Here is an 18927-nt window from a genome sequence, read left to right as displayed (position 1 = left end):
TATGGCCTGTGTTACACAGAAGGTCAGGCAAGATGATCAGAATGGCTCTTTCTGGCCTGGGAATCTATATAGACATCCCCAAGACCTTACATCCTGGTAACTATCTTTCTGGCCAATAAGACTAGACAGTACTCTTTTCGAAGCTCATCAATACACACAATATACCCTGATCCAGGCTTGCAGCACCACTAGCTAGTCTCAATGGCCTCCCTACAACAAAGGCAACACCTACACTTTTGTGGTTGTAGGATATTAATCAGTTTTTAATAGAAACTGGATAAAGAACAAGGCTGAGATCTTCATGGATATACACATCTCTTAGACAACTAATTCTCATTAAAATTAAAAAGGTACTAGAGCATCCAAAGCCTCCACGTGGCTTTAAAAATCTCAGCCCAAAGTAAATTTCAGTAGGTGACCTCAGTTAGGATTTTTACTCTCCATCAAAAGGGAACTACTGAAGATTTATATAGAGAGGAAACATGGATGCTTGAGGTATAGCAGAAAGAAAAAAGCATATTACAGGGAGGGAAAAATTCTATGGTTGCAGAAGGAAAAACCTTTCATCCATCAATACATAGTAAATTCTGGTACTCACCATCTCTCGTGCTATTTCCACAGCTTCCTGCAGCCCATAGAGCCTGCCACACACCAGGTAGATTCCATTGGCCCAGAGAATACAACCCTCGTGGACCCAAAATTCATTGCTGTCAAGAGGTAGTTCAGGAATTTGTAACTCCAGCTCAGGGCCACCTTCTGAAGTGGGCATGGGGGCTTTTAAGTCCAAGGGAGTCTTTTCACTGCCACTGCCACCCTCAGTGGTTGCTTTCTTACAAGCAGCTCCCCTTGAAAGTGACCGAGGGGCCCCACCACAATCCTCAGAGCGATGCCGCCTCTTAAAGCGGGGGTGGGCAGCCAGGCTTCTCTGTTCTTTTTGTTGTTGCTGTTCTTCTTCCTCTTCTGTATCGGTCTTGGAGCCATTAGAAGCACTTTTGTGTCGTACCTTGACCTTGCTTTGCATTTCTGAGGCCCTCTTGGGAGGTGGGTTTTTGGGCAGTGTAGCTGCATAATCCTGGGGATAGAAAGGCCCAAAGAGGTCTCCCATGTTGCGGTAACTGGCCCACTTTCCACACAGGCAGCAAACCAGATGCCCCAGGACAGAAGACTCGGTTATCACTGGGCCTTGCAGCATGAAGGTTGAGGCGGGCAGAACTTTGCTCTCAGTGTTGCTAGGAGGGGGCGTCAGTGACCTTTGTCCTTTTCGGCCCCTCACCAACTTGTTCTGCTCTTCTTCCTCTGCATTGATGATTGTGCACACAGCACCTATCTCACATTTGTTTACCACATGAATGTATGGGAAAAAGGACTTGTTCTTGGTGTCAGTTTTATCGAGCGACTGGGTGGCATATTTTAGCTTGATCTCTGGTTCTTGAGGTTCCACAATTGGAGCAGCCCGTCTAGTTTTCCGCTTTCGTGGTTGTGCTGCAGGTTTCCTCCTCTCCCTCCTTTGTCTCTTAGGTTTTGGTTCTCCACCTCTTGTTCCTTCTGATGGCTGTGGTGGTAGTGGCACTGTAGGAGGAGGAGGAGGAGGTGGTGGCGGCTGCTGCTGCTTCTTCTGCTTGTTTACGCTACCAATAGGCCTTCCCTTTTTCTTTCCAGAGGGGAAGTATCCCTTTGGAGGGAAGCCATCTGGCTTAGGTGAAATATTTGTCACATCTCCATCTTTTTCTTCAGACTTTGGGTTTGGTTCAGAAATCAACATACTGGAAGGAGAAACTGTTTTTGAGTCAAGAAACATCAGAGTTCCAGCTCCACTTAAGGATCCATCTGATCGTCCTTGACTACCAGACTTCTGCGACGGTGGTGTGGCAATACTGGCCCCAGATACCTCTTTACTGACACTAGCAACTTCAGGCGTCTCCTTCTTGACTTTGTCATCCCCACTACTGTGCCATTCTTCTGAAGATCTTGGTAGAGATGTTTCATTAGTCAATTCCTGACTCACTTGCCCCACTGGATCTGACACAGTCTCCCCTTTTCTTTTTTCTGTCTCTGGTCCATGACTTACCAAACTCCCACCTTCAGGTGGACCACATTTGAGGGACAGGATATCGTCAAGGGTGACTGCATCTGCACCAGTTTCAGCACTATTGGAGGAAACGCTTCTCCTGATGTTGGGGGATGTAATCTTTTGAACAATAGCTTCCAGTTTCAATCCCCGCCCCTTCCGTGGGGGCAATATTTTGGTCTTAGCCGGGCTTGTGAGAGAAACAGCAGGGCAATTCCTGTTGTCAGGACTTTGGAGATCCTTGGAGGAGTCTCCCTTTGGGAGTGGCTTGCCAGCATCTTGGCTTAGAGATGAGTGTGTATAGGAGTTGAATGCTTTGTCAGCTCCTTCCTTTGAGGGGGGAAGCAGTCGCCCTTTATCTTCTGTGCCACTGTTCTTCATATCTTGCGACTGTCTTTTGCTAGGAATAGGAGAAATGAAAGAACGAACCCTCCTTCTCATAATTAAGGGGTTTTGAGGAGACTGGTCTTCCTGGCTAGGGAGTCTCAGCATCGCATTACTAGGTTTGGGCAAATCCGCAGATTCCTCCCGCCTATGCCCATCACTATCTTGAGAGCAAAACCTTTTTTGATTGTTTGCTCCTAGAGGCCCACTGTTCTTGGCAGAAGAGATCTGCCGGGAGAGATCCCAACCAGATTCCTGTTGCTGCATCTTCTGGCCACCATGTTTTAATTCGGAGCATTTGTTTTGTGTACCATCACTTCCTATGAGACATCGCCCAGCTTCTTGGCTTCCAGTATCATGGTAAGAGCTAGCCTGGATATACATCATTGCTTCCTTGTCATTTTTCAAGGGACTCCTAACTCTCTCAAGGAACTGCTGTTGTCTTGGACTCTTCCTTGCTCCTTCCTGCCTGTGCTGAGCTGCAGCAATCACACCCTGTGCAGAACTGCTGCTCCAATCTTTGTATTCTTCTTGCTGCTGGTGGTATATCTGCCTTTTGTAATGATACTGGGAATTCAAACTTTGGTTAGGGTCACCAAAAGCATGAGACCTAGTGTTTGTGTGATATGCCGAAGCCAAAGATGAGCCTTCAGAGTTTGGGGGGAAGGGAGAATGCAAAGAACCCCTGCTGACCTTCTCAGACAGTGTCATGTGTGGATTCATGTGGTGAAGGTCCGTTCCTGGGCCTCTGCTCCTGCCTGGTGACATCTTCAGTTTGTCAGCCAGATCTTGATATTGAGAAGGCGATTTACCCCTCATGCCCTCTCTGCTGCTTCCCATTCTTCCAGGTGCTCGTCTTAGTTGTGTTGATCTACTGTCCTGCTGGGAGATGTAGTCTGGAGCAGAATCAGGGGCTGCAGCTCCAGGGTTGGCATTGCCTCGGAAAGACTCATGCTTAACATTGGCAAGGTGACAATGGTCTCCTGATTTTTTACTGTTGAGATTGACTGAGGTCTTGGCCTGTTCAAAATCTTCCTCTTTTATTTGCCCACTATGAGACTTCAACTTTGTTTCCATGGACACCAGGCCACCAGGGAGGATGACTGACTGGCCTAAACCAGGAGTGAGACGTTCACTCCTCCCACTTCTGGCCTCAGCACTTATGTGACCCATTGGGTGAGGCCCAGGATCTCTGACAAGCTGTCTTAATGGAGATATGTCACAGATTACTGATCTTCTCTCTGAGAGTGCTCCCCCTTCATGGGCTGAAGACTGTGACTCTATCTCAAACTTTCTAGGGATAGGATAGTCAGCCAGATTGATCTGTTTTATCTCAGAAGCGGTGCCACTTGATTTCTTATCCCACGGGCCCCAGTGAGGACTTTCCAGGAGAGACCCTAGGCTTTTATTTAGGAAACTCCTATTGGTTAATTCATTGGTTTGACTAATTAGAATGTTGGGTCTCATGGCTCCTTCCAGGCTTCCAGCCATGCCTGGATGTTCTTGTACATTCCTAGCATATCTTCTGTCTGGGTGGTGGTGATAACCCTGCAAGACTTCCTGCAGAAGACTGGGAAACTTCTCATTCCTGCCCTTTCGCTCACTATGCCCTGGAAAATCCCCTTTTTCTTGACCTGAAGGATACTGAGGAAAGCCACCAATATTTCTCTGCATGCCAGCCCCAAGGTTGTCCTTATAGCTGTACCTCAAACTGCCAGGCGATTTGGAAGGTTCTGTTCTGCCAGGAAAAGTTGAGCCAACGATTGCATGGCCAGGCTGGCTGTTTCCCTCTCCATTGTGGTTAGTATTATTATCCCCACTTTTACTCCCTTTGCTCCCTCCTTGAGGCTCTGACTGTGGCAACACCTGTCCAGTTTCTTTTATTCCACTGGCACCAGGAGGTGCTTGGGTAGCTGGAGGAGCATCATCTTGTGAGGATTTATCCTGCCCACCTGATTTTTCTACTCGGCCTGTCATGGCCTCCCGAGAGACTATCACCCCAACTGTCTTTTCGTTCACCTTTGGGGTGGCCTCCACTGCTATCAGGACTTCCTTTTCACCTGGGGAACCCACATCTTCCCTAACTGCAGGGCTGGAACTGAGTTTGGCTGGCTCATTTTGAGAGCCTTGTGCTGGTGACGAGTTGGATCTCTCTAAGTTACCCCGATTGTAGGTAGTGTCAGAACTAGTGCTCTGGCCACTCAGCTGTCTGACCCTCTCTCCATGATCCTCTGAACTGCTAGAGCAGCCGCCATCGAGGGACTCTGCCATGGGAGACTTAAGCTGCTCCTCTGCCTGGGAGGAGCCTTCTGAGTTGGTGCCACTGTCAGCTTTTTTAGACGACGATGACCTTTTGGAACTTTTTTTCTGAGGTGCCAAGGCATCTGAAAGTAACATGTGCTGGACTGTGTTAGGAAGGTTGGCCACTTGAGAGCTTAAAGCACTTAGGCTACTCAGCCCTGGATCTGTAAGTCTCTTCTCCTGAAGTCCTTCCAGCCCAAATCCCTTGAATCCTCCACCATGAGCATTGGGGCTCGGCATCATGGATGGTGTTGGGCTAAGCTGAGGCATCATCTGTAAAATTCGATTTCTAGAGCCTATCGACATATTGCCTTGCCCACACTGGAGGTTTTCCCCACTTGGCATGAGGGGTGATGGGGTAGAGCTGCAGCTTGGAGACTGGACCACCGAGGCAGCTGGAGATGGGTTGGATATAGGACTGAAGTTCTGATGGAACTGCATGGGTGATCTCACAGGGACTTCAGCTTGGCTGTACTGTCCCACTTGACTTTGAAGAGATAGCTTGGTGGCAGCATTTGAGTACTGCATTACATGCTGTGAGGGGTGCTGTTGCTGCTGCCCCTGCTGTCCACCCTGGGGCATCTTAGATTGCTCAAAACTTTTTATCGGCTGAGTCTGAAAGCTGTAATTAGATTGAGTCCCATATCCCTGTGAATTAGAACCTACAGCATGGCTTTCATACTGTGAACCAGAATTCACACTGTAACTGCCATCATAGTTCTGCCCAGACTGCCCAAAACGCTGTGGGGAAGGGAAAGAGGAAGAGGAAGAAGCAGGGGGTTGATAGTGCTGGCTGAATTGACCCACTCGTAACTGGTACCCAGAAGCAGAGGAAGGCAGGGCAGATGGACGCTGCATTGGCTGCAAGTGGGAGGCGCTAGATGCAGGCTGGCTGGATGCCTGTGGTAAAGGCTGATGGGACTGATAGAGCTGCTGTCTCAACTGTTGCACCTGCTGCTGCTGGCTGGAAGCCTGCTGCTGATACTGGGCACTTCCTGGAGAGAAAGGACCGGTATAATCCTGCTGATAGTGAGATACACCCCCAAGGGCTGAATGCTGTGTTTGGAACTGGCCCACGTGTCCCTCGCTCCCGTACTGGCTCCCAAAGTTGCTTCCTTGCGGTGGCCCGTAGCTCTGCACTGGTCCAGATGGCCTGCGCTGAGGTGGCTGCTGCCCGCCTGCTGCCACTGCATCCTTGTTGGAGGCCATGTAGTAAAACTCTCCTGCTTCTTTTCTAAAACCTTGGTAGCTCTGGTGCCCTGAGCTCTCACCAGCCATTGCTGCAGATGCTGCTGTTGCTCCCCGACGCCCACTGCCAGCACCTCCTCCAAAGCTCTGGAACATCTGGGCCTGCTGACGGGGGCTAAATTCTTCTAGTCGGGATGACCCGTGCACTTCCTGTGGGTAGCTCTGCTGGTTTCCGTGGTAACTGCTTTGCTCCCGAAAGGACTGCATGCTGTTCAGCACCAGAGTGACCCCTCAATAGCCCTCCTGGAAAAAAAGAAAAAAAAAGTTAGCAAATTCACATCTCCCAGTCATATCATCAGTAAAATAAAACTACAGTATTTAGCAGTAATTCAAATTTAACACCTCTCCTACCATGCAGTTCTATCAATGCTTAACACCTTAGCCACCCCTGGTAACTGAGGAAATAGGATTCCCATTTGTGTTGAGAAGTCAAAGGTGTTCATCACTCCCTATCTAGTTACAGCAGCATTCCAATATTAATGCATTTTATAAAGGCTCCTCCCTACTATCAGCAATTGGGTTGTGTCCCTCAGAAGGACTAAACATTTCGCTAAACCAATTCAAGTGGAAGAATGACTCCTATTTCAGTAAGGCTGACTCCCACCCCTAAATTCTCCCTTATAGGCCAGGAGATGCTCAGAGTGGAGTAACTGTATTTTGTTACTACTGTGGAAGTCTGAACTAATGGCAAAAATTATATAAATTATTGAAACCTTTAGTAAGAAAAAAATATCCAGAGACCAAGAAGCCTCTCTCCAAACATCCTCCATTAGAAGTCAATCCAGATGTAAATGAGACAAGATCAAAGAGGGCCCTAAAATCAAAATTATCTGGGAAACTGCACAGGGACAGTCAACAACTCACCCAAATACATCTCTGTTCACTATACTCAAGCATCTCTATGACGAAACATGGATGAGATGCAGCACCCCAAGAAAGTAATTGTATTCCCCCACCTAGACTCTCAACCAAAGCTTCCTTGGTTCTAATGGATGGAAAGTCACATCCAATTAGATTGCCGCAGCTATCCACCTCTACTTGAGCAGCAGCCTACAGCTTCACCCCATACCAAGAAAAAGATGGTTTATATTGGCTTGTATAAAGTTAACTGATACCATTTTTTTAAAAAGCCGAAAATATACGTCTTAAATACCTGGTATAAACCACCTATGTTCACACTACCATCCCATGAAGTTACATTTCAAAGAAGTTTCCCTATATATCTCAATATTCATGTCTCGGTCCTTGAGAAGGAGTCATGAGATCTAACTGCAGAATTGGAATGGAATTCAGCCTTATATTTTAGCAGAAGCCTGACATTTGTTGCTAGCTGAACAAGTTTGTGTGTATTGTCCTTTTCAGACTTAAAAATGAACGTGCAATCTACATAAGGGCCTACTGCTTCTGACATCCCAACTACCCTCCACCAGTGCACAAATGGGGGAGGCAACATGGAGACAAATTTATCGAACCCATCATCAGGCTTTAGAGTAAGGCACACAGACACAAAGGAAACGAAGGACATGTCTACACTACAAAATTTACATGATTTAAGTTGGGTCAACCTACAGGCACCGTAGTAATCAAATCAGCTGTTTGTGTCCAAGTTATGCTCCTTCTATCGGTGGTGCACGTCCTCCCCATGAGCACTTGTACCGAGTTGAGTGGGGCATTGTGGGGCTCTGTCCATCAGCCTGAGTCTCCGGCCATCAAAGACAGCAACAGGTGATGTAAGCAACGCAGTGTCTATACGAACACTACGTCAACTAACTACACCTCTACCCTGATATAACGTGACCCGATATAACACGAATTCAGATATAATGCAGTAAAGCAGTGCTCGGGGGGGCGGGGAGGGCGCAGCGGCCGTGCACTCCAGCAGATCAAAGCAAGTTCGACATAATGCAGTTTCACCTATAATGCAGTAAGATTTTTTCACTCCCAAGAACAGCGCTATATCGAGGTAGAGGTGTACATTGACCTAAGTGCTACACCTCTCGCAAAGGTGAAGCTTGGCATAGCTGGCAAATTAAATCAGCGGGAGGAACTTCGTAGTGTAGACGCTTACACAATTAGGTTGACTACCTTACATTAACCTAACTCTTTAGCATAGACCAGGCCTGAGACACAGGACAAGAAAAACATAAGTATAAAAGTGGTGTCTCCAGGCTATGGATGGAGAAATTAGACACACCTATTGTAGCAGATAGCTGTTATGTAGCTATCCTCTGGGCTGCACAATCAGAAATACTCCCACACTTCAATTTTTGACTCTACTACAAGTCTTTCCTTTTCTATCCACTTTTCAAAAGATGACCTCTTTCACACTCCTCACAAGATCAGGCTTTTCCATATGACTCCAGACTCATAAAACATCATTTAAAACAGGTTTACCCCATAAACATTTTTTAAAAAGGTCTCAGAAGCCTTTTCTACGCGAAAGAAGTTTTGCAAAACTTTTCCATCATTCCTAACACCTGTTCAATTCCAACAGTATCAGTAGCATCAGGAGCTCCAGTGTAGTCAGGACGTTTTAAGCCTTATTTCATCTATTGCTTCTTTTAAAGGTTGAGTCTTCTAAGGCTGGTTTACACCTAAAATTTAGATTGATCTAGCTATGTAGCTCAGGGCTATGAAAAATTTTGCACATAGTTAAGTCAACCTAACCTCCACTTGTGGATGTAGCTAGGTCAATGGAAGATTTCTGCTGTCAACCTAACTACTGCCTCTTAAGGGAGTAGATCTACTACAGCAAGGGAAAAATTCCTTCCATCGCTGCTGTAGTAAGTGTCTACATTAAACACTACAGAGGCCTAGCTGCAGTGCTGTAGCTGTGCCACTGCAGTATCTGTAGCGTAGACATACTCTTAGCGTTCCAAAAATCCAGTACTTACTCAGATTGCTCGGAAACTTGGTGCACCTCTCAGGAGTGCAGGATAGGGTTAAGTGAGCCAACTTTGGGGCATTTAAGCAAGGGTTTCCTGAGATATAGGTTCCCCATCCCCAAGAAAACCGCCAGCATCTCTTGAGAGTGACAGATTCTACCAATGGTTTTTGCACAGACCTAGGGATAAAAACATAGCTCTAATCATGACCAAAATGGTCACAATTGCTCACACTTACTTCAATTTGTGCATAATACCCACTAATACTTTGAGGGACCAAAATTGCCCAAATTGAAAAATAGTTTTGCTCTCTAGACCTGCCCATGCCTAATGTTCACGAGCCAAACAAATTACACTGTACGCATGCAGACAAAATGTCCAAGAAAGTTCCTCCCCAGCTACAACCCATAGAATTTGTGCAGCTCAAGGGCCATTGTACCGAGCAACAGGCAGGCATGTAGGCTGGAACCCAAGCCTTGGCAGAAAGCTGAAAATGAAGCAAGTATATTACTACAATCTGCCTCTGTCAAAGGGGTTCTTGTTTTGGGGAAATGTAAAAGACAGCTACCTTTTCCGTAACTGGTGTTCTTTGAGATGTGTTGCTCATGTCCATTCCATATTAGGTGTCTGTGCTCGCCACAAGCACCAGTGCTGGAAGTTTTTCCCTCAGCAGTATCCATAGGGGACAAGCTCTGTCGCCCCTAGGATCGTGCCTGCATGGCGTGGTATAAGGGGCGCCAATGGCCCCCCACCCACCCTCAGTTCCTTCTTGCCAGAAATTCTAACAGTGGGGAAGGAGGGCGGGTCATGGAATGGGTACAAGCAACACATCTAGACCACCACCAGTTACAAAAAAGTTAACGGTCTTTTCTTCTTCCTGTGCTTGCTCATGTCCATTTTATATTACGTGACTCCAAAGCAGTACCCCTGGAGGTGGGTAGGAGTTCACAGACATGTAGACTGCAACACAGCTCTGTCAAACCCAACATCATCCCTGGCCTGCTGAGTGATGGCATAATGAGCGGTAAACATGTGCACAGAGGCCCACACTGTGGCTCTACAAATGTCTTGGATAGGGATGTGTGCTAGGAAGGCCACCAAAGAAGCCCACTCAAGAGCACAGGCACTGACAATTGGTGGTGGTGGAACCCCCGCCAGGCCCTAACAGGTCTTTATGCACAAGGTGATCCAACTGGAAATCTTCTGCGAGGACACCAGGTGACCCTTCATCCTATCTTCTGTAGCGATGAAAAGTTGAGATGATTTACAGAAAGGCTTGGTACATTCTAAGTAAAAAGCCAAGGCCCTCCGGACATCCAGGGCATGATGATCCCTCTCTTCATTGGTCTTGTGCGGTTTGGGACAGAAGACCGGGAGGAAGATGTCCTGGTTCATATGGAAGATGGAGACCACCTTTGGCAGAAAGGCTGGGTGGGGCCGCAACTGAACTTTATCTTGGTAGATGACTGTGTACAGTGGTTCTGAGGTCAAGGCTTTAAATTTCCAAGACCCGTTTTGCCGACATCACCGCCACCAGGAACGCGACCTTCCATGACAGATGGGAAAGGGAGCAGGACCTCAGCGGTTCAAAGGGCGGGCCCGTGAGCCTACAAAAGACCAAGTTAAGATCCCACTGCGGGATGAAAGCCTGCACCTGCGGGAAGAGTCTCTCCAGCCTTCTCAAGAATCTGACCGTCATGTCACAGCAGAACACTGTCTGTTCTTGGATTGGCAGATGAAAAGCAGAGATGGCTGCAAGATGCACTCTAATGGAAGAGTGTGCCAGGTTCTCGTTCCTCAAATGGAGCAGGTAGTCCAGGACAGCCTGTATGTAGGAATGTGAGGGAGAGATGCCCCGTTCAGATGCCCAGCAGGAAAACCTTGTCCACTTGGCCAGGTAAGTCAGTCTAGTTGAGGGCATCCTACTTTCCAGGAGGACCTGTTGGACTCCTTCCAAACAGGTCCACTCTGCTGGGTTCAGCCACACAGCATCCCTGCTGAGAGGCAGAGGGACCCGAGATTGGGGTGTAAGAGCTGACCAAGGCCCTGCGACAGCAGGTCTGGTCGATTGGGCGGGGGCAAGGGAGGGGCCGCTGACAGGCTCATGAGTGCGCCAAACCAGTGCTGGTGAGGCTATGCCAGGGCGATCATGATAACCTTTGCCAGGGCCTTGCTGATGACTGGAATCAGAGGGAAGGCGTACATCAGGCTCCCTGACCACAAGAGGAGAAAGGCATCAAGAGGGAGTCCTTGCTCAGACCCTGTCAAGGAAAAAACTGGTAGCATTTCTTGTTCTGTCTGGTAGCGAACAGATCCATTTGGGGAGTTCCCCACCTTTGGAAGTTCACGCAAGCGCCCTCTGTATGGAGCGACCACTCGTGGTGAAAGAAGTAGTTCCTGCTGAGCTGGTCTGCCAGTGTATTCCTGATGCTGAGAAGGTGACAGCTTCCAGGTGTATTTCGTGGTTGATGCAGAAGTCCCACAGACGGAGCACCTTCTGATAGAGAGCCAACGAGCGCACTTCCCCTTGCCTGTTAATGTAGAACATCGAGGCTGTGTTGTCCATCAGCACTCGTACCACCTTGCCCAACAGGTGGGGCAAGAAGACTCCACACGCCAGCTGGACTGCTCAGAGCTCTCTGATATTTATATGTAACCACTCCTCCGGGGACCACATCCCAAGTCTGGAGGTTGTTGAGATGTGCCCCTCAGCCCAGGTATCCGACACCAACTCAATGGAGTGAGGAGGGTTGTCAAACGGAATCCCTTCCAGGGCTGTCCTGCGGTCGGTCTACCATGGCAGTGAGGTAAGTATTGCCTGGGGAATGGCAACGATCTTCTCCAGAGGGTCTCGGGACTACGAATAGACCATTGTTGCAGCCATTGCGGCCACAGCCACAGCCTGGCATGGAGGACCATGTAAGTAAACGCTGCCACGTGGCCCAGCAGACAAAGGCAGACCTTGACTGTAGTCAGAGGGAACACAGAGACTTCCGCAATGAGGTTCGCTATTGTGTGGAACCTCTCCAGCTGCAGGAAAGCTCTGACGCAGGTAGAGTCAAGGACCACTCCAATGAACTCTATCCTCTGCACTGACAAGAATGTCAACTTTTTGTCATTCTCAGCAGGTCCAGAGAGCAGCACGTGGCTTGAAGTACCGCGACATCCCTTCAACTTGAGACTTGGAGCCACTCTTGATGAGCCAGTCATCCAGGTACAGGTAGATCTGGATACCTCAGTGCCTGAGATAAGCCACCACCAACATCATGCACTTGGTAAACACCCTCAGTACTGCCGTCAGGCTGAACAGGAGGACGGTAAATTGGTAGTGGTGGGCCCCACCATAAACCAGAGGAAGCGTCTGTGTCCTCGAAAAAGACTGCTATGTGGAAGTATGCATCCTTCAAGTCGAACGCAGCATACCAGTCTCCCGGATCCAGAGGGGATAACAGAAGCCAGAAAGACCTCATGGAACTTTAGCTTCTGTAGGTACTTGTTGAGGTCTCCATAGGCGCGGATCTGTGGGTGCTGCAGGGCTGGAGTGGTGCAGGGGCAGGGGGATGGGGTCAAGCACACACAGGGAAGAGGGGAAGTCGGCACCTATGGAGGTCTCGCAGGTCCAGGATAGACTGTAGATCGCCCTTGGCCTTCGGGATTAAAAAGTACCGGGAACAGAACTCCTTGTTCTTGTACTCGAGAGGAACTTCTTCCGCCACACCCAGCTGTAGTAATCTCTAACTTCTGCACAAGGAGATTCTCGTGAGAGGGATCCCTGAAGAGGGACAGGGAAGGCAGGTGGGAAGGGGGGGGGGAGGCAGAAAGGAACTGGAAGGTATAACCCCATTCCACTGTGCTGATGACCCAGCAATCCAAAGTTATAGCGGCCCACGCTGGGAAGAAAGGGGAAAGGCAGTCAGAGAACACTAGGAAAGATGGATCTGGGTAGGTCGCCCTCGGGCACATCCTCAAAACAACTGTTTGGCCCCCTGCTTATTACAGGTCAAGCTCGACTGGGCCGAGGGTAGACATGGGTGACTCAGGCGGCATTTGTAACCCTTGGCTCCTCTATGGGGCCGGTCCTGCTGAGGCTGGCTTCCCTGGCCCTGAGGCCACTGCGGTTTGAACCGCTTACGTGCTGGGGCTGGGATGTAGAGACCCAGGGTTTTCAGGGTGGTGCGGGTGTCCTTGAGGCCATGCAACTTGCTACTCTGTTTGCTCCGCAAATAGGGCCTCAATGAAGGGCAGGTCCTGCAATAACTGCTGAGCCTCGATGGACAACTCAGAGAGGATGAGGAGGAGCAGCCAGGAGACTAGCCGCATGGATGGTGCCTGGAGGGCCACCCTCACTGCAGTCGTGCCCTCATCTAGGATCGCTCGGAACTTTTTTTTGGAAGCCTCAGGGAGCAACCCTTCAAACTTGGCCATGACTTGCCACATATTAAAGTCATATCGGCTAACTAGGGCTTGGCAGTTGGTCACTCTCAGCTGAAGGCTAGAAGATGAATAAACCTTACATCCAAAGAGATCCAGCCTTCCTGAGTCTTTATTTTTGGTGGTGGCCCCAGGTTGTCCTTTCCTCTCCTTGTGGTTAACTGCCTCAACCACAAGGGAATTAGGGGCTGGGTAGGAATATAAGTACTTGTGTCCATTGGTCAGCAGGAAGTACTTGCATTCAGCCCTTTTAAAGATAGGAGTCAGTGAAGAGGGGGTCTGCCACAGGGCATTGGTGATTTTGGAAACCCCTTTATGAAGCGGTAGAGCCACCCTGGCAGGAGCCAAGGAGCAGAGGACTTCAAACAGAGAGTCTGAGGGCTCTTCCAATTCCTCTGCCTGAAGCCCCAGGTTAGAAACAACCCACTTCAAAAGTTCCTGGTGCGCTTTGGTATCATCCTGAGAAACTGTGTGAGGGGGCCCTATGACAGCCTCATCTGGCGACAATGAGGACAATGACATGGGAACCTCCACATCCTTTGATGGTCCCACAGCTTTCTCCCATAGGAGCTCCTGGACCTGTGGGGTCTTACCCCCCCTAAAGCCTCAAGCAGCGGAGGGGGATGGGATACCAAGGCCGCTGGCCTCTCTGAGGCTCCCTACATCAATCGGGCAGCCTAGGAAGGTTGGGTGAACCCCCAAAGGTTCCGTGGATATCATGCTGTCGGCCACTGCGCTTGGGGCCATGGGACAGGTTTCGGTGCTGATAATGTAGTTGGCACCGCCAGTATCAAGGCTTGTCCTGCAGGCAAGGAACCTCGCTCCAAGTCGGAGCTACCAGCAGAGTGGTCGGTACTGGGCGACTAGGATTGGGCTAAGCACTGGCTCTTGTCCAACCAGTGCCGGTCACTGCATCCCAAAATTGACCTGTCCAAGCAAGACTGTCTTGGTCGGGCTCTTGGGGACCAAGGGCATTCGGTGGATCTGTATCGGATACCTGGCGATCCATGCTTCACGCTACCCAACTGGTACCGTGAGTTACTATGTGCCAGTTGCTGAGAGGACCGTCCTGAGTATGGTGACCTCCTTCTTGGAGACAGGTGACGATGGCCTAGCAATCAGCAGTCTCTGGTGTCTGATAGGTACCAGGCCCTTGGAGACGACTGGGGCCGGTCCCGGAGTTCTTGCCAGGTGGCATGTGCCTCAGAGGGTCTATGCCAATCTACTGGCGAGGTACACCATGAGTCCCTTGATTGGTGCCCCCAGTGCGGGGATCGAAGAGGGCTCCGCTGAGCCTCCCTCTCCAGTCCTGAGGCGTGGCAGCTGCAGGTTGGGGGGACGTCCTTCTCGATGGGGATCAGTACCGCTGAGGTGGGGACACATGCATAAGTCCCAACACAGGTTTCCCCCAAGACCGCGGTACCACAGGAGCCAGTGTGGGCAGCATTGGGAATGTCAGGAGCTCTTAAGCCGTCTGAAAGTTCTTCCCCTAGCAGCACCCTACAGGTCAGCTGTAGAGCCCCCTAGAGTGGCACCTCCATGGCGCTCCATATATGACCCTGCCAATCTGTTGCCGCCTCAGTTCCTTCTTGCCAGTTACTCCGATAGAGAGGAAGGTGGGCGAGTTTGGAAGAATAACGCATCTTGAACAACAGTTACGAGAAGATGAGTAACTGTTTTCTTCTTTGAGTGATTGCTCACATTGATTCCAATTAGGTGACTCCCAAGCCTTACCGAGGCAGTGGGATTGGAGTTATGGAATCGCTGATTGGAGCACCGCTCTGCCGAAAGCTGTATCATCTCTGGCCTGCTGGATGATGGTGTTATGAGAGGTGAACATATGCACTGAGGACCAAGTTGCTGCCCTGCAGATTTCCTGTATTGGGACCTGGACGAGAAATGTTGATGATGAGGCCTGAGCCCTCATGGAGTGTGCCCTAAGAGCCAGGGTTGGTATTTTGGCCAGCTCGTAGCACGTGATGTGATCCAGGAAGATATTCCTTGAGATGAGACCAGGAGTCCTTTCATCCAGTCTGCCACCGCTATGAACAACTGGTTCGAATTCCTGAACAGCTTAGTGCACTTGATGTAAAAAGCTAGTGGTCAACGAACATCAAGGGAGTGCAGCCTCTACTCACGGCTACTGGCATGAGGCTTAGGGTAAAAAATGGGCAGTAAAATGTCCTGACTAGTGTGGAAGTGTGACACAACCTTAGAAAGAAAGTCTGGGTGAGGCCTGAGTTGCACCTTATCACTGTGAAAAACCGTATAAGGAGGATCTGAGGCAAGGGCCTGTAGCGGGGTGATGACCAGCTCCAGCCCTGACAGGGTTGGAACCAGCCCTGGGAGAGAGCTGGCAGGCTGAGAGCTGCTAAGCTGGGCTGATTGGGAAGTGGCTGCAGCTGGGCCATGTCCCAGTCAGGCCACAGCTGGCCTGTATAAAGAGGCTGTGAGCCAGGAGCTCAGAAGTCTCTCTCTAGCTGTAGAGGGAGATGGCCCTGGCTGCGGGGAGCTAGAGACAGGGTACCTGAGTGGAGCAGGGCTGGGAAAAGGCAGAGGAGCTGGGGATCTCCAGCCTGGAAAGCCCCAGGCTGCAGCCTAGCATTGGGCCAATAGGTACTGGAGGTTGCAGAGGGCAGCCCAGGGGTAAGCAAAGGCAGCAGGTCCAAACCCAACCTTGCCAGTGATGAGGAGGCTGATACAGCAGTCTGCCCCAGGGCGTAGGGGATAGACAATGACTGGCAGTAGCCCTATACTGAGGTGAGGTGGGGATAGTAAGTGGGGGTTCCCAGGGGAGGGGAGACCCTAAGACTGAGGGGTTATTGCCAGGGGACAGCACCCCAGCTAAAAGAGCACCAGGGTCCAGGGAGTGACACAGGGCCCAGAGGACAGGCGGATCACTGGTCTGAAGAGTGCGCTCCAGAGCTGGAACGAGCTAATTCCCAGAAGTCACTAGCAGGAGGCGCCGCAGGGGTGAGTCCGCACCTCTACAAGGCCTTTAACACAGACACCTTCCTTGCAGATGTAATGGCAACCAGAAAGGCTACCTTCCACGACAAATATAGAAGGGAGCAAGTCGCCAGCAGTTCAAATGGGGGCCCCATTAGCCTGGAAGGACAAGGTTAAGGTCCCATGCAGGGACAGGCTGTCTGATTCGGGCATGCAGCCGTTCCAGACCCTTGAGGAAGCGACCAACCATAGAATTGGCGAAGACGGAGCGACCAGACGCTCCCAGGTGGAACGCTAAGATAGTAGCAAGGTGTACCTTCGTAGAGGACACTGCCAGGCCTTGCTGTTTCAGGTGCAGAAGGTACTCCAAGATGAGAGGTACAGGTGCCTGAAGAGGGGGTGCACAACACTGGTCACACCAACAAGTAAATCTTTTCCACTTTGCCAGATATATGGCTCTACTGGAGGGCTTTCTGCTGCTGCTGAGTAGGACCTCCCTTACCTGTTCTGAGCACAGAAGCTCCATGGGGTTCAGCCATGAAGCTCCCAAGCCGTGAGGTGGAGGGACTGCAGATTGGGGTGATAAAAGCGGCCATGGTCCTGGAGTGAGGAGGTCAGGGAGGAGAGGCAACGTGACCAGGGCACACATTGACAGTTCTAGGAGTGTGGTGTACTAGTGTTGTCGAGGCCATGCTGGTGCCACCAGAATTATCTCTGCCCCATCCCTGTGGACCTTGTGCACAAGGAGGAATGGGGAAAAAGGCGTAGAGCAGATGACCTCCCCAGGGTAGCAGCAACGCATCCATGATTGATCCTGGGCTGTGTCTCTGGAACGAGCAGAACACTGGGCACTTCCTGTTGCTCTGGATGGCAAATAGATCAACCTGGGGAAACTCCCACCTTTGGAAGACAAGGTGCATGACATCTGGCTGGATGAACCACTCGTGATTGCAGAAGGACCTTCTGCCAGTGCATTCTGAACTTCTGGTAGACAGGATGCTTCCAGGTGAATGGAGTGGGCTATGCAGAACTTGCATAGCCGGAGGGCTTCCCAACATAGGGGAGAGGACCAGGCTCCACCCTGCTTGTTGATGTAAAACGCCATAGTGATGTTGTCCGTCAGAACTGTTATACACTGACCTTGAAGTCAGGCATGAAAGATCTGACATGCTAGTCGCACTGCCCTCAGTTCCTGGACGTTGATATGAAAGGAGAGTTCATTCTGTGATCAAAGGCCCAGCGTTTGGAGGTCTCCCAAATGTGCACCCCATCCCAGGGCCGACATCTGTTCCTAGGGAGAAGGAGGGCTGAGGGCTGTTGAAGCGGATTCCTTTGCATACAGTCTGAGGGTTGAGCCACCATTGAAGAGATTTGAGCACCTGACCTGGCACTGTGACCACTGAATTCAGGCTGTTGTGTCCCAGGCAGTAGGCTGAAGCGAGCCAAGCCTATAGAGGCCTGAGCCTCAGTCTGGAGTGCTGGGTCACGTAAAGGCAGGCTGCCATGTGGCCGAGGACTCAGGTATACCCATGCTGAAGTGGTCAGGTATTGCTAGAGGCTTGAACAATGTCCGTGATGGCTTGGAATTGGGACTCTGGAAAAAGTGCCCTTGCCTGAACCAAGGCCAACACGGCCCCGACGAATTCTATTCTTTGGGTTGATTCCAAGGTTGACTTCCTCGAATTGAGGAGAAGACCTAGTCTCTCAAATGTGGACCTGACCAATTGGATTTGGGACTCCACCTGCCTCCTGGTGCGGCCCCCGAGCAGCCAGTCGTTGAGGTAGGGGTATACCTGCACCTTCCTCCAACGGAGGAAAGCGGCCACAACTAACATGCACTTGATGAACACTTGGGGGGGCTTTGTTGAGAGGCCAAATGGAAGAACTGTGAATTGATAATGTTTGTGGTTGACCATGAGGAGTAGGAATTGCCTGTGTGCAGGTTGAATAGCTACATGGAAGTACGTGTTTTTCACGTTGAGGTGGCGTATCAGTCTCTCGGATCCAGAGAAGGGATATTGTGCCCAGGGAGACCATGCAGAACTTCTCACAGATCTAGAATGGGTCCGAGACCCTCCCTCCTCCCTTGTTTTTGTGGATTAGGAAGTATCTGGAATAGAATCCCTTGCCCCCAAGGAACCTTCTCCACCACTTCCATGGCAAGGAGCGCCTGCACCTCCTGGATAAGAAGCTGCTCGTGAGAAGAGTTCCCTGAAAAAGGATGGGAAAGGGGGTGGGACAGAGGGCAGGAACAGAACTGGAGAGAATATCTCACTTCTACTATACGGAGAACCCAGCGGTCTGAAGTTATTTGGGACCAAGCATGGTAGAAGTGGGACAGATGATTCAAGAAAGATGGGGAAGGATCTGGAATTGAGGTTGGTGCACCATCCTCGGGCACACCTTCAAAAGGACTCCTTGGAACAGCTCCTTAAACTTGAGCATTGAGTTCAAGGAGTTGAAGCTATATCTACTCAGAATTGTGTGCTGGTTGGCAATCCTGAGTTGCAATCTCCCTGTAGAATACACTTTATGCCCAAATAAATCTAGGTGCTTGGCATCCTTTGACTTAGGTGCTGAGGCTTGTTGTCCCTGCCTCTCCATCTTGTTTATTGCAGCCACCACCAATGCGAAAGGCCGCGGGTGCATGAAGAAGTATTC

The 18927-nt window shown here is 50.2% G+C and overlaps 1 protein-coding gene across 10 annotated transcripts in view; it reads right to left on the bottom strand.

The window, feature by feature from the left end:
• TCF20 (transcription factor 20) overlaps nucleotides 1–18927 on the bottom strand; it is a 217912-nt gene that overhangs the window by 78143 nt on the left and 120842 nt on the right. For all 10 annotated transcript variants that reach the window (XM_050953657.1, XM_050953669.1, XM_050953651.1 and 7 more), the window contains exon 2: nucleotides 599–6244. In XM_050953657.1, the coding sequence (XP_050809614.1) occupies nucleotides 599–6208 (5610 nt within the window). In that variant the 5' untranslated portion in view covers nucleotides 6209–6244. The remainder of the gene's footprint in view (nucleotides 1–598; nucleotides 6245–18927) is intronic.

Source organism: Gopherus flavomarginatus, chromosome 1 (assembly GCF_025201925.1).
Source record: "Gopherus flavomarginatus isolate rGopFla2 chromosome 1, rGopFla2.mat.asm, whole genome shotgun sequence".
In the NCBI taxonomy this organism is placed as follows: Eukaryota; Metazoa; Chordata; order Testudines; family Testudinidae; genus Gopherus; species Gopherus flavomarginatus.
Note: the sequence above shows the minus strand (reverse complement) of the source record. Positions and strands in the feature narration are given on the sequence as shown.